Source organism: Petaurus breviceps, unplaced genomic scaffold (assembly GCF_028583685.1).
Source record: "Petaurus breviceps papuanus isolate PSGF00001 unplaced genomic scaffold, PetGlider_PUasm1.0 178, whole genome shotgun sequence".
In the NCBI taxonomy this organism is placed as follows: Eukaryota; Metazoa; Chordata; class Mammalia; order Diprotodontia; family Petauridae; genus Petaurus; species Petaurus breviceps.
Window position 1 is genome coordinate 9,342,780 of NW_027185777.1, and position 15,316 is coordinate 9,358,095.

The 15,316-nt window shown below is 36.8% G+C and overlaps 1 protein-coding gene across 1 annotated transcript in view; it reads left to right on the top strand.

Annotated features, from left to right (window-relative positions):
• Positions 1-7,804, top strand: part of TMEM236 (transmembrane protein 236) — a 44,073-nt gene extending 36,269 nt beyond the window's left edge. The window contains exon 4 of the mRNA XM_069086092.1: positions 7,009-7,804. Within this exon, the coding sequence (XP_068942193.1) occupies positions 7,009-7,523 (515 nt within the window). The 3' untranslated portion in view covers positions 7,524-7,804. The remainder of the gene's footprint in view (positions 1-7,008) is intronic.
• Positions 7,805-15,316: the final 7,512 nt, after the last annotated feature.

Here is a 15,316-nt window from a genome sequence, read left to right on the forward strand (position 1 = left end):
TGTATTGGTTTTATTTATGAAAGAATTTTTTTAATTTTATGTAATTGAAAATTTCCCAGTTTAGTTTCTATGAGCCTCTCTGTCCATGAACTCATCCTTGAATTCCCCTTTTGCCAACATATTTACCAATATTGAATATATTTGCTAATATAAGTTTTCTTTGGAAATCAAGCATATAAAGAAAAAATTAAGGCAATGTTTAGCATAGGGATTCTTAACCTGGTTATTCCAAGAAGTCTCTGGATGGATTTTAGGGGCTTTATAAAATTGAATGCATAACAACCTTAATTGTCACTAATCTCTAATTGGAATTTAGGGTTTCCTTCAATTTCCAACAATATGAATAAAAAACCCCAACATTCCTCTGAGTCTAGAGTCTTCATTCGATTGCCGAAAGCGTTAGTCTGTGTGTCTCTTTCTCTTTCTGTATTTGTGTCTCTGTTTCTCTGTCTCTGTGTCTTTCACACACACACACACACACACACACACACTCACACATTCACACACCCCAGAAAGGTTAAGAACGCATAGTTAAATGTTTTTGTCAAACTCACTTTGTAGTAATAAGTATTTTGTTAGTCAGTAGTCATGGAAACAGCCTACTTACAAATAATGGTATTTGAAATCATTGCGTTTGTCACTAAAGAGTTGTGAATGTTAAAGGTACAATCTCAGTTGTGTCTTATCACTTAAATAAAGTAACTTGGAATATTCCATGAGTCTGCTTAATTGTGCCCTGATAATTTCTTTTTGTCAATAGTATGATGAAACTGAATGCTTATTTGCATAAATGTTTGAAAATTAAAGTATTATTCTTTATATGCACAGACCTCCACCCCACCCCCTACCTCCACCGGTGTCCTGTGAGAAGACAAGGATTTGGAGGTATCTTTCCCCTTCCCTCCCCATACACATACCTCATGGTACAATAGATCACACTGAGACCAGCCATCCATATATTCTTCCATGTTCTCTGAGATTGTTGGTTTGAGTTTGATTTGACTTGTGACTCTGGAGCAGTTTTTCTCTAGGTGAAGTTAATGGATACAAAAGAATCAAACTTGTGTTTTTGACCCCCTTTAAAAAAACATGCTCTAACAAATTGAGCTCATTAAGCTTAGAGGAATAACCCCTTCTAGCTACCTACCAGGGTATTAGGGCACAAAGGGCCTACCCAGCATTAGGATCTTGCCACCTGCATCTTTTCTCACTCTTCCTTTCCCTTTCCTCTCCCCTTACAACTTATTCAGAGAACAATTATCAAATCACTCAAACTGTTGTTACTGGACAGGATGTGACTATCTACTGTCCCATGGGGCCACTCACAGTCCCTCTGGCTGCCTAGACAAACCCCCTTACCTGATTCATTTTAGTAAGATGTAAGGTTCTTAAGTACAGAGACTTTCTCACTTTTGATTTTGTATTTCTAGTACCAAGCATTTGACAAATACAGGAACTGGGACTTTGATTTCACTGGTATAGGAAACTCTCAGATAAGAAACTTTCATGATTCATGCAAACCAGGACCTTCTCAAAATGTAGCCATTTGGCAAAGGACTTTCCCAGGGAGTATATATCTGAGGCTGGTCTTTCTGGCTCCAAAGTCAGCTCTTTAACCATCACACCAAGAAGCTTCTCTTGGTTATGTTTTTGGTTTTTTTTTTTTTGTGGAAAGGATACACAAAGTTTAGGATACAAGTGGGTAAGAAAAGCATCTTCCTGCCATGGCAGGAAGAGACCCTAGTTGACTCCCAAAGAAAATCTCTGTAAATCAAGTGGACTGTCCCTACAAATTCCAGCTACTAGATAATAAAGAAGGAAGAAAATCTTGGTGGTTGTTATGGTGGTTTACAAACTATTGCTAAGTATAAGGTAACAAGGAGAGATAAACAGAGTATGCAATTATGAGATGTGGGTTTGGGATATTTTATTGCCTAGTCTGTCACTGTGAGAAGAAGGATGCTGGTGATAAGTCATGTTATCAAAGTCTTAGCTCTGTGGTTTGGATTTGTGGAGGTGGGGGTTGGGTCAGTATAAACTTTACTCAAATTATAATGATAACCTTTAGCCTTTGCAAGCAGAGTGACTGGTGAGGGGGTAAATCCTAATGTGAGGAAATGATATGATCTATTCAATGTGTACTAATACAGAGACTGGTTCTAAAATGTTGCTATTTCTGTTAAGAAGAAAAATACAGGGCCCTTTGCCCTCTAATCCACAATTAATAGAGAAAGAACAATCTTGGAGTTTTTTCCCTCAAGCTGTTTGTCTCCAATCCTAACACATGTATATGGTTGCCAAATTCATCTTAATTTAATATTCACATATTTATCATTTATAGAATGTGGTAGAGAGCCCTGGAATGGGAGTCAGGCAAAGTGGTTCCAGTCCAAACTGGCTAGGTGACATTGGGCAAATGACTTAACTTCTCTTGATTTTAGTTTTCTTTTCTATATATATTATCTATCTTTATAACATGTACATATATAATATTATACTATATGTAATATAGTATACATATATGTGTGTGTATGTGCATAATAAAATGGGAAAACTGGTCCAAATGATTCCTAGATGAGAACCACTACTAAGACTGTGTGGGGCATATTACCATTAAGGACTGGCAACATGATAGCAAGAGTTTGAAGCTGTTTCAGCAAAAGTAACCAAAAGGCTTTGTTTTGGACCCCATTCCATTCGATTCACTATTAATTTACTACCAGTATATGCAAGTTACTGGAGGCACAGAAAGAGAAAGGAAAACACTGTCTGACTTCAAGCAGTTTACATTCTTCTAGCTCCTTCACCTCTCCTCAAATGGAGGGGTTTGACTATATGTTTTCTCAGTTTTAAATTCCAGCTCTAAATCATATGATCTGTGTTCTTTCTGCAAACATCTTTGACCAGTTCCCCCCACCCCCACGCCGTATAGACTTTTCCTTTCTTGGCTTCAGAAATAACAATTCTCATGAATAAATGATTGAATGAATGAATAAATGAAAGAAAAAAATTATCAAATTATGATTCAGTGATCTTACTGATTTCCTCTTGATGACATGAAATCTCTGACCCCTCTTTCCAGCACTAATTGCATTAGTGTGGGGTTATGAACTCACACCCTTGATTCATTGGTCGTAGTGGGAGTATTGGAATACTCCTTGTTCCCCATTGCCATGTTCAGGCTCTTATCTCCTTCGTCATCACTAAGTAACCTCTTTTCCTTTGGGATTCATTCAATCCATATTTATTACCATATCAAAATTCTGGTAGCTACAGACTTTCAGGACACTCTCCTTTCTACCTCAATGAATTACCGGGTTTACCGTCTTTCTTTCCTTTTCAACTCCTGCCCTCATATCAAGGGACTTCAACATACATGTTGATATTCCCTTCAACATCCTAGCATCCAAGTTTTTAAAATTACTCATTTTCTATTATATACTCCTCTTTCCCACTCCAGTCACACACAGAGATATCCTTGAGCTTCTGAACCCCCACAAATTCTCCACTTTCATGTTCATGAACTTTATAATTCATTTTTTCTGATCATAATCTTTTGTCATTCTACCTTTCCCTCTTCCGCATTATCCATAATCCTGTTCTTTATCTCCACCATGACTTCTAGTTCCTTCAGTTCTTTCCAATACCATCACCTCTGCTTTGACTTTGACTACTTTTGACTTCTCCCTTCTCCATCTTAACCCTTTGTCTCTTCCCTTCTCCATCTTAACCCCTTGATTAACCAATTCATTTATATTCTATCAAGTCCTTTGTCCTATTATCCTATTAAAGATCTTTTTCTGCCTAGTCCAAGTCTTGGCTTACTCTCACCATTTGGTACCTTTGTTCCCATTCACACTCTGCTGAATGAAGCTAGAGAAAATCATGAAACCATGCCACTTGGGTCCACTACAAATTTATACCCAAATCTCCCCTGGATCCTCACTGTAGGAAAGGAATTCTTTTATACTCCTGCAATAAAGTCACTAATTCATTCACCTCAGTGGCTCTTCTAAATCTTTTCATTCCTCCTCAAATCTCAAATGGTCTCCTTCCTCCTCACCCATTCAGCTGACAACCTTGCCTTACATTTTACTGAAAAAATTGAGACTATTCATCAAGTGCTTCCTCTTCTCTCTTCCTCCTTATTTCACACCACTCAGATGCCTTCCCTTACTTACTCCTCCTTTGCCCCATGTATCACATGAAGAGGCAGCCCTTCTGCTTGCCACTTATGCATGCTTTACATGCATAAGTGATCCCATTCCATTTTGTCTTCTCCAGTTGTTTACTCCTTCTACCATCCCTATGCTCTTGCTAATTTTCAATCTCTCCCTATATACCTGCTGTCTACAAAAATATATCTTCTTCATCCTCAACACCCCTCCCGCTTTCATGACTAACTTCCTTGAGATGACTGTTTCAAATTGGTACCTACATTTTCTTACCTCTCGCTATGTTTTAAACTCTATTACAACCTCATCATTCATCTGAAACTATTCCCTCCAAATCTGCCAACAGTCTCTTCCTTGTAGAATTGAAATATTTTTTCCTCAGTCTTCATCCTTCTTGACTTCTCTGTAGTCTTCGATACTGTTAATAACCCTCTTCTCTTTGACACTTTCTTCACTCTTGGTTTTTAAGACACTGTTCTCTCCTGATTCTCCTACCTGTCTGAGTACTCCTTCTCACATAAATTATATGGATAAGGGTGTCTTTTTTCTGGAGTAAAACAAATATTTACTCCTCAGTTTTCTTTGCTGGATCTTCATCCAAGTCATGGTCACTGACTCTGCATGGGACCTTCATTAAAATATGAATTCCTTGAAGACAGGGAGAGTGTTTTTGTATTTCTTTGTGTTTAGCACTAAGATCTTGGTAGAAAGTAAACATTTAGTTGCTTGTTGACTAGTAACTAGTAAATAACACTAGTAAATGCTAAGTGATCAGTCACTTGGTAATTTCTAGTTGTTTCCAGGTATGTTTTCTACTGGGCATGGTGTACACCTTTTCCCTGCTTTCTGCCTTTGAATTCAGCTAGAGTCACTTAGCTAAGGTGCTAACCTCTCCCCCATAAAAGGGAGAATGTGTTCTTTCATTACTCTTTCAATTTAGGTCCCAAACACTTAAGCTTCTGTTCTTGTAGGGGAAGCATGCCCTTCAAAATACCAGTATCTGGATAAGGAAAAGCTCTTAGCTTCTTTTTCTCCCCTTGTTAAGAATGTATTTCCAGAACTTTGGCTATTATAGGCTTTTTATCTTCAAAAGAAAAATGTTGTCTCCATGGAATCAGCTCTTTTGAAACACAAAATGGACAACCATTAAGAAGTACTTACAGACTTTAAGTCTGTCTTTTTAGTCTCTTCTTGATCACTGAAAACAAAATCTCTTGTCTAAGCCTTTGTCTGACTCAGGGTTAGAAAATCCTTATACCTCTTGTGTAATTTCCAATTTCAAAACTATACCAGTTTGGAATTATTTTTAGGGGTTTCCTTTACAACAAACTGCCAAAGATTCTGGATCTGAAGTACTCCAGTTTTTTATCAGCCCAAGATTCTTTTTGGTCTCCTGTACAAATGAATGGGAAGGGGAAAGCAAAGTATCCTAGGGTAGAGCTGTTGGGGCCTCATTCCATTTCAAGCCCCTGTCCTTAAATACTTTCTTTATATGTTCTGGAAACAAACTTTAAGCCAATTCATACTTATGCCTATATATGATGCTACTTTTCTGTTTAATAATCTTCAATAGTTCCTTCTTGTTCCTCGAGCAAAATTCAAAAACTTCTTTGTCCTTCAAAGCCTTCTTCTAGTCTATCTCTAATAGCTAGACTTATTGCTCCCTTTCATGTACAATAAACCTTAAGCTAACTGTCCTTTTTTGTCAATTGATTTTTTCTGCTTTCGTGTCCTTACTCATGGTATCCCCTTTATATGGAATATTTTTCCTCCAGGTCTTTGCCTTTGGGATTCCTACCCCTTTGTATCTCAATTTAAATGCTGCCTCTGTCATAAAGCCTTCTCTTTCTTCTCCTCCTTTAACCTTCTCCCTTCACCTTATCAATAACAAGTTTTCCCTTTGGTCTCCTCCACGACACCTCAATAATGCACTTATTCTATAATCTTGTACATCAATGATGCCAAACAACTAAAAATGGTGGTCGCTAAACAGTAGATAAGGATACTTGCAGGCTGCATATTGATTTAGAAAACCACATATTAACATTATCTATAATATTTTTATTTTGTGAAATATTTTCCAATTGCATTTTAATCTGATTTGGGCAGTGCTCAGGAGTGTTGTGGGTTACATGTTGTTCATGAGCACAATGTTTGTCACCTTTGTTGTATGTTGTTCTTCCTTATTTTATTTTTTATTTTTTGCTTTTTGGAGGGGGGGAAGGTTGGGCAATTGGGGTTAAGTGACTTGCTCAAGGTCACATGCCTAGTTTTGTGTTAAGTATCTGAGGTCGGATCTGAACTCAGGTCCTCCTAGCTCCAGACCCGGTGCTCTATTCACTGCACCACCTAGCCACCCCTATTATAGTTGTTCTTATTTGAGTTATATCCCCTTGTTGGACTGTCTATAGTATCCCAGGTTTAGTAAACTGAGAGTCAAAATCTATGTTGTATCTAACTTTTTAATTTCCCCCAGTGCTTTCCTCCACTTGGTCCTCAAGAAATGTTTGTTTAATTATTTTGATATTATATTGAAATCATGTCATCAATAAGTTAATAGTCATCTTATGTCCCATCAGGTCTATAGAGAATAGATTAAAGTTCCACCTTAAAGTATTATATTATAACTTTATTTTTTTTGAAGGCAATTGGGGTTAAGTAACTTGCCCAAGATTACACGGCTAGTTTTTTTGTGTGGGTGTTAAGTGTCTGAGGCCAGAACTGAACTCAGGTCCTCTCGACTCTGGGGCCGGAACTTTACTCACTGAGCCACCTAGCCGCCCCTATATTATAATTTTTTAATTGTCTCTGTTAAATATTTGATTTGTTTCAGAAAATGAAGATTCCTATATCCATACAAAACATTTGCAGCAAGTGAAAACCGTGACTGAACAGGTGAAGTCAAGTGAGGAAAACAATGTAGCCCCACAGCCAGCAAAGAGGTCACCCTTTGGCTCTGGAATCTTGAAAGCCATGTCCCAGCAAGATAAGCGTGCAGAGATTTTTCTGAGTAGTTTCATCATGTGGTCTGATACCACCGAGATGCTGCGAGTATCTGGGCACTCTGCAGTGTTTAAGTCAGGGTGGTTATATCCTGTTTATATATTTAGCTATATCTCTCTGCTTCGAATCATTGTCACACCACAACAAAGTTTTATGAGTTCCCTAGGTGTCTTTTTACAGGATTTCCCTTTTATGTTTGTTCGAATTAGTTTGATTGCTAATTTGGGGACAATCACTCCCATCCTAGGTCTTTTAAAAAACATTTTAGTGACCCTTTCTTATTTTTACTTCAACTACTTAACTTCATTCAGGGTTTTCACCACCAATGAAAGAACTTCCTTTTAGACTGAAAATGTTCCTTGGCTTTTAATAGCAGTGAAGCAAGACCTCATTCTGGTAATTCCCATTCCTATTCCCTACTGTATCTGGAGTCTAGGTAAAAAGCCATGAAATAAGGCTTTGTTAAGCAAAAATAATAGTAGACAAGGATTTAGATAAAATATTTAACCTTCCTGGGCAATTTTTTTTAAACATGAGCCTTTTCATTATCTGCAATCTAATGGATGCTTTTTATAAATGGAGCTTTATTTATTCTTTAAAACAGTTACTCATAGGACCCTCTGGAAAAGTCTTATGAGCAGTTTAGGGTTAGAGAAATAAGAGTTTTATTATTTTCGAACATCCGCTCATTATATTATAGATGTTCTATGTGACTTTTCATTAATATGGACTTATCTTCCCAACAGCAAGTCCTACAATGAAGTTGTATTATATGTAATGAAAAATGAGAATCAATTGGAAATTATCTTCTGTGAAAAGTAGTGGAAGTATTGAGATGTGTAGATCACATTTTCATAACCTTGGAAATCTCCATGTTTTATTCACATATCATGCAAGTCAGGTAACATATGTGGTTATCTCCAATTGGCATTTGACCTTTCTTTTTAATAAGCAAATGTTATTGTGAAAAGCAAATTTAATTGCATAAATGTGTTCAAATCTTAGCTATTTAGATAATAAATGTCTCAATTGCTTAAATATCATCAGTTTTTAAAAAATCTATATAGATATGTTGTCACTAGTAGAATGTAAGATGCTTGAGGGCAGAGACTTAAAATTTTGTCTCTGTATTCCCAACACGCAGCGTAGTGCCTTTCTGATTAGCATATATTTGGCAGCCTGTAGCCTTAGAAAGTTGCCTGGTACCTTGAGAGTTTAGGTGACTTGCCCATGGTCACATTAGCCAGGATGTGTCTGAGGTAAGGCTCAAACCTAAGTCTTCCTGACTTCTAGGTCAACTCTTTATCCATGAAACCACCTGTGTCTCTGCTTTGTACATAGTAGGCACTTAATAAATGTCCTTTGAATGTAGAATAAATGATGTGGTAGTAAGCAAGAATGTGACTTATTATCATGAAGGCAAGGCAGGAAACAATAGCAAAATGTTGAAGAATTTTTATAACATAGAATTCTGAGAGGCCATGTGGTACAGCGGAAAGGATGTTGGATTTGGACTCAGAGGCCTTGGACTCAGTGGCCCAGCTTTGCTACTTAATGCCCGTGTGACATCAGGTAACTCCCTTACTATCTTTGGGTCTCAGTTTCTTCAACTACTAAATGAATGACTGCACTAGATGACTTCAAAGGTCCCTTTCATCTCTGAATCTCTGACCTTAAATTCAAGAAGTAAATTTCAAATTAGCTAAAATATTTTTTCTTTGAGTTTGTTAACAATCTACCAATCATTTGTGGGAGTCTACAGACTTTGTCCAGCTCATGGAAATGATACTAATTCCTTGTCATCATATGTGTTGATATGTGATATGTTTACAACATTATATGATTAGAGGTATATAATTTATACCCTTATTACTGTATACAGGTTGGGATGTTTTCCTGGATTGATTGCCTCTCCTTTCACATGCATTGTGGGAGCAATTGGGATAATCCTTGTGTATCCTGAACTATGAGAAAAAGACCTACACATGTATATACACACAGAATCGCTCCTTGGTCATTTGCAGTAATGGATGGCAATGACATTAAGTGAGGCAATGGGAAGTGTGCTGGATTTAGAGTCCAAAGACCTGAGTTTGAATTTCCATTCTTCTGCTTAGTGGCTATGTGCCATTGAATGCCACCTAAACTTTCTGGGCTTTAGTTTCCTGATCTGATGGCCTCTTTAAGCTCTAGGTTTATGGTCCTAGATAAAGTTCCAACCTTATTTTAGTCATAAAATGTAATACTTTCCCCATGCCTCCTTCCAGAAGCAGGAACAAGTCTCCAAATGGCCCAATGTTGCTTTCAGTTTTTTGCCTCTTCCTGTCTCCATCTTCCAGCTGGTATTGATTTTAAGGACCAAAACACAAGAAGTAGCCAAAGAGACAAGAGGAGAGAAGTAAGGGGCCCGAACTGGCCATTTGGTCTAAAAACAAGTGTACACATTGCACATACACACAATTTTATAAAATGCACAATATAATATATCAAACACACACATACACATATGTTTGTGTATGTATATGTATGCACATATACATATATACACATGTGTGTATGTGCACATATACATAAAGTGTATGTATATACTTTGTTACTTTTCCAGAATCCATTTTCACAAACCATTTCTGACCATATTCCTCCACTTATCCTTATTCCATTTGACCCAACCTACATTTACTAAGTACCTGCTGTGCACTAAAGCACTTTGATAGACCATGCTGATAAAAAGACAAAAAGTAGAGTCCCTGACCTCAAGCACCTTACACTCTCTTTATAAAGAGATGCACAAATGCCTGAAATAATACAGATGAAGACACACTAATCATGACCATAGTCAACTGGGTGTAAAGATACAAAAGAGACATGATTATTCAGACACATACAAATATACATGGAGGCCTACTGAGCAGAAGAGATCAAATAAAAACACAATGACATCATGATTATCCTTAAAACCTAGACATGTAAATGCGCAAACATACATGACAGAGTCCCTTTAGAATTCACTTAGTTGTTATTGGGGTTTGAGCAAAGGTGGGTCCAATCCTGGTCCCTGAAATAGTACCTTAGGTGATAATAGCCCACGGGGCAATATTCACAGTCTTTCTCTCCCCCCTTCTCATTCACCAGATCTATAAAGGATTCCACTGGATGACAGGAGCTATCTTTTTTTTTTTAGACTTTGTATTCCCAGGACCTGGAACACAAAAAAACATTTAATAAATAATGTTGAATTGGAATCAATTTTAAACAAAATTCTATTCCACACAAAGTCAGCTCTAAAGTCGTTTGAACTAATAAACAGAATGGTAATTCAGATATACAAGTATTTTATGTTTGCCTTTTGCAATTAATTTTTGTTTCATATTTCAATGTGGGTGTCCTTGATATTTTGGGAACTTACAACATTTCAAACAAAATAATGAAACCACTCAACTCAAGAAGATATGTGAAACTTCAGTTTCCTCATTTAATTAATAATGGAGTGCTATATTTAATTTAAACAATAAGACCCTGGAGCATGGAAAGTACTTAATAAATTTATGTTGAATTGGAATCAATTTTGGACAAAATTCTATTCCATATGAAGTCAGCTCCGGATCATTTGAACTAGAAGTGGTAGTTCAGATGTACAAACATCTTATTTTACAGTATTGAAATAATGCAGTAAAGCACATTAGTGAAGTATTGGGATTTAAACTCAATGAGATTAGAGGAAAAGCTGTATTACTCAATCAGTTTATATTGTACTTATAGCTTCTGAGTAGATTTTTGTGCCAGTTCCCAACCAAAGTTAATGTGATAAGGATGAATGTGAGAATTAGAATGCAAGGACATAATTTCAGTACATTTACTACTGGCATTTATCTACTTGGTATATTTTGGACCCAGCTAAAAGATATATGTCTTGATTAAAGGTAAAACAGCCAATGTTACTGGCAAGAAAGACCAATGTGCAAATTCATCATCAATTAGAGTCTTGCTTATATTTCTAGGATCAAGTTTAATTCATTGGTTAACTGAAATAGCCTCAGTCATCTTCCTTGGACATATTAGTGATTATCAGTTAAGAATAATGAAGCTGGATTTCAAAAACAGGTATAAACTTCACTAGCTTTATGTCAGTAGAAATCCAAACTGTTCAGTCTTTTCATATAGCCAAAGTTCCCTAGGTTGAAGTTGGTTGCTATGTAAGGAAAGACAGTATTATCTTTCACAAGAGAACTAGAAATAGGACCTTACTTCACGAATGGTTCAATTGTTCTTCCTTGTTTGAGGACTTTTTTCCCCCTCATGTATTATATTTATATGTGACTATGAAACTTAGAAGTAGTACTTCAATAATGAGAAATTATTAAGGAAAATGCATGTAAACCATATACTAATAAAGTTCTATCTTAAAATACTTTGCATATTAATTAAATTTGGATTTTTAAGCAAGCATTTTGTGTTGTGTTCTCTTCATATTTCACTTATTTCATTCGGGATTGATGGTTTTATTATGAATATTCTATCAAGTCAATTTGTGTCAATCATGTAGGAGTTCTGAAGAGAATGGGAGACCATAGACGTAATTGGAGTCAGAGAATGGGAAAATGAGCAGATACGAAGAGAGAGGCAGAGACCACATATGTACACACAAATATATATGCACATACACATGTACATACACACATACATACACCCGAGATGTGGGCTGCTAAGTGGTGCAGTGGAGAGAGTTGGACCTAGAATCAGGAGGACCTGAATTTGTATCTTGCCTGAGATACTTAGGAGATGTGTGACCTTGGGCAAGTCACTTAATCTTGTTATCTCAGTTTCTTCATTTGTAAAATGAACTGGAAAAGGAAATGCAAGCCACCCCAGTATCTTTGCCACAAAAATGACAATAGGGGTCATGAAGACTCAGACACAACTCCAAATAACTAAACAACAATGCACCTGAGTTTTAACTAATTGTATCATACCTGGGAAAAATTCAGTTGAGGAGGGGGGTGATTATAGCAATATCACAGAGGAAAGTCCCATTGTCGGTGCATTCTTTCCACTAAAAGGGTATAGCCCGTTCCACAGCCAATGTGATCCTTTTCCCCTCAGAGTTTTTGAAGGAGAACATGGCTTACTGGAAAGGAACACCATGACACCGAGACCCTGGAGATGAAGAACAGGGCCCGTTAGGCCATTAACTGCACTGGGACCACAAGCCAAGGTATAGGGAGTATTCACTGCGGGGAGTCATTTTACGCCCCTTGGTGAGGAAATATTTCCAATATTAATTTCAGTACTCTGGGGGCAAAGCCCTGTTTGTATCATTCTAGTTATGGATCTGATTCACAGAGAAACACAAACATACACATGTATACTGATAGTCGTTCCTACTAGAACTGGGAGAGGGTTTAGATCCATGCTTAGTTGTATTAGTATGTCTTGGATAGCAGGCCCTGAGAGATATACGATGCAAAGATATTTTCCCCTAATCTGTGCCTTTCCTTTTTATCTTCCCTGCATTGTTTTTGTTGCTGCAAAAACTTTTCATTTTCATGTAATTGAACTGACCTATTTTATCTTTTGTGACAACCTCTATGTAGCATGCTCAGTGGCCACACCCCTCTAAAACCATCTTGGTAGATGGGCTAAACCAGGTTTAAACAGAACTCAAACCTGTTGATGAGTTAGGAGGATGTCTACCCCAAGCATGTGAAGACTTTTCCAGTGGAATGGGTAAATGAGAACAATGTGTTCCAATGGCCATAAAGGCAGCTGAAGCAGATGCTGCAGAATGTCAAACATTGAAGATGCCAAGGTCATCGTGGACCATCATCAGTCATCTTGATTTTTGTCTTGCCACTGGACTTTGATGATTCTGGAAAAGAAAGTAAGGCTGATGATTTTGTGCAACTCTGCTTCACTTAAATCGAAATCATGCACAAGTCAAGATATCATCCATGATGTCATTGGTCCTCTCCAAAAATGAAGGATGAACAGCAATGCCTAATTAAGAACTCCATCAAGCTCTGTTGTGAAAGGTACATATTCTAATTCCCTTGATTTTTAAAAATGCTATGATTTTCAGTATTCATGTTATCTATTCATCCTGAATTTGTTGCGGTTTATACTGTATGATGTTGGACTAAACCTAATTTCTGCTAAACTCCTTTCCTAGTTTTCCTAGCAGTTTGTCAAATACAAAATTCCTCCACACACAGTCCATGTTCTCAGATCAACCAATCAATAAGCATTTATTAAGTACCTATTATGTGCAGACACTGTACGTGCTAAGTGCAGGATTTGTTAAATGTTGAGTTTGCCTATTCCCCTATTCTTCTTTTCTACTTTTTTTGTTTTCTTTTGGTAGGTTTTGTTTGCTGTTCTGGACTCTTCTTGCAGTTTTGATCTTGTAGTTTCTGGGGAGCAGCTTTTCCTATTGGTGCAGATTGGCACCTGCTTTGTACTCTACATAGTTTTAGGGAATTGTTTGGGTCACTGAAAGGTTAGGTCACTTCTGCAGGACTGCACAGTCAATATGTGTCACAGGTGGGACATGAACTTGGAACTTTGTGACTCTAAGGTCAGCTATCTAGCCATTACCCCATACCTCTCTTCTATGATATTTAAAAAAACATTTCCAAATAATTTTTATGGTTACTTTTTTGTGACATAATTTGAAGACTGTAAGTCTTAGTAAGACTTTCCCCTTCATTTCTACTTTTTTTTTTCATCATTTTGAATACTTTCTGCAACACTAACTAGTTGTGTGCTACTCGGCAAATCACTTGACCATTTTCAGCCTCAGTTTCCTTATCTGTAAAATGGGGATAATAATAGCACCTACTTTGTGAGAATCAGATGAGATGACATAAATAAAGTGATTTGGAAATCTGAAAGTGCTACGTAAATGCTAGCTATTATTTCCTCCACGGTTCTAGTTCTTTTGCCCCTCCAACCAAAGTTATTTTGCCTAGCTCTATATTGATTTGGCATAGTACTAATTCTATAAATTAAGTAGCATCATCATTTTTATTATTTTGTCATGACCAAATGACTAATGAATACTCCTTTAATTTTTTGGTCATTTTTTTTAATTTTAAAAAATGCTTTGTAATTGTATTTATATCAATCTTGGGTGTGCCTTGGTAGACTCCCAGATATTTTATTCATTTTGTAGTTATTTTATAAGACTGTCCTTTTAATTATTTCCTTTTGAACTGTGTTATTGTTACATAGAAATACTGGTGACTTTTGGTGGATTTATTATATGTCTTACTGTTTTACTAAAGCTATTAAGTATCGCAATTAGCTTCTTTGCTGATTCTCCAAGGCTTTGTAGGTGGATCATATTTTTGACAAGTGGGGATGACCTTGTATCCTCTTTGTAAATTCGTTGACTGAGCAGAAATCACCTGCTGTATGCCAGGCACAGTGGGAGGTGGGGGAATACAAACATCAATGAAAGTTTCTGTTCTCAAAAAGTCATTTTACTGGGGTGGAAAAATATGTACAGAGACAAGAAAATGTATCTTAAATACAAAGTGGTAGGAAAGAGTGCTAATAGTTGGTGGAATCAAGAAAGGCCTTTTGTTGGAGATGGTACCTGAAGGGAAATTTTTTAAAGTCTGTTTTTATTATAAATGTAATTATTTATTAACAAACAAGCATTCTATCATATCAAGAAAAACAGCAATAAAAAGGATTGTGTATGAAACTACCTAAAGGGTTTTTTGTTTTTTTGGGCAAGACAATCAGGGTTAAGAGACTTGCCCAGGGTCACACAGTTAGTAAGAGTCAAGTGTCTGAGGCCAAATCTGAACTCAGATCCTCCAGATTCCAGGGTCAATGCTCTATCTACTGTGCCACCTAGCTATCCCCTACCTAAACTATCTTAACTAAAAATTTTAGGTATTTTCTCTGACCCTCCACCCCCATGCCTGGACTGCTCTCCCTTTTCCACTCTACTGACCTTCCAGGCTTCCTTTAAATCCCAGCTAAAATCCCACCTTCTACAAGAAACTTTCATCAATCTCTCTTAATTCTAGTGCTTTCCTTTTTAAAATTATTTCCTCTTTATATAGCTTGCTTTCTATGTATTTGTTTTCATGTTACCTTCTCTATTAGATTATAAACTCCTTGAGGACAGG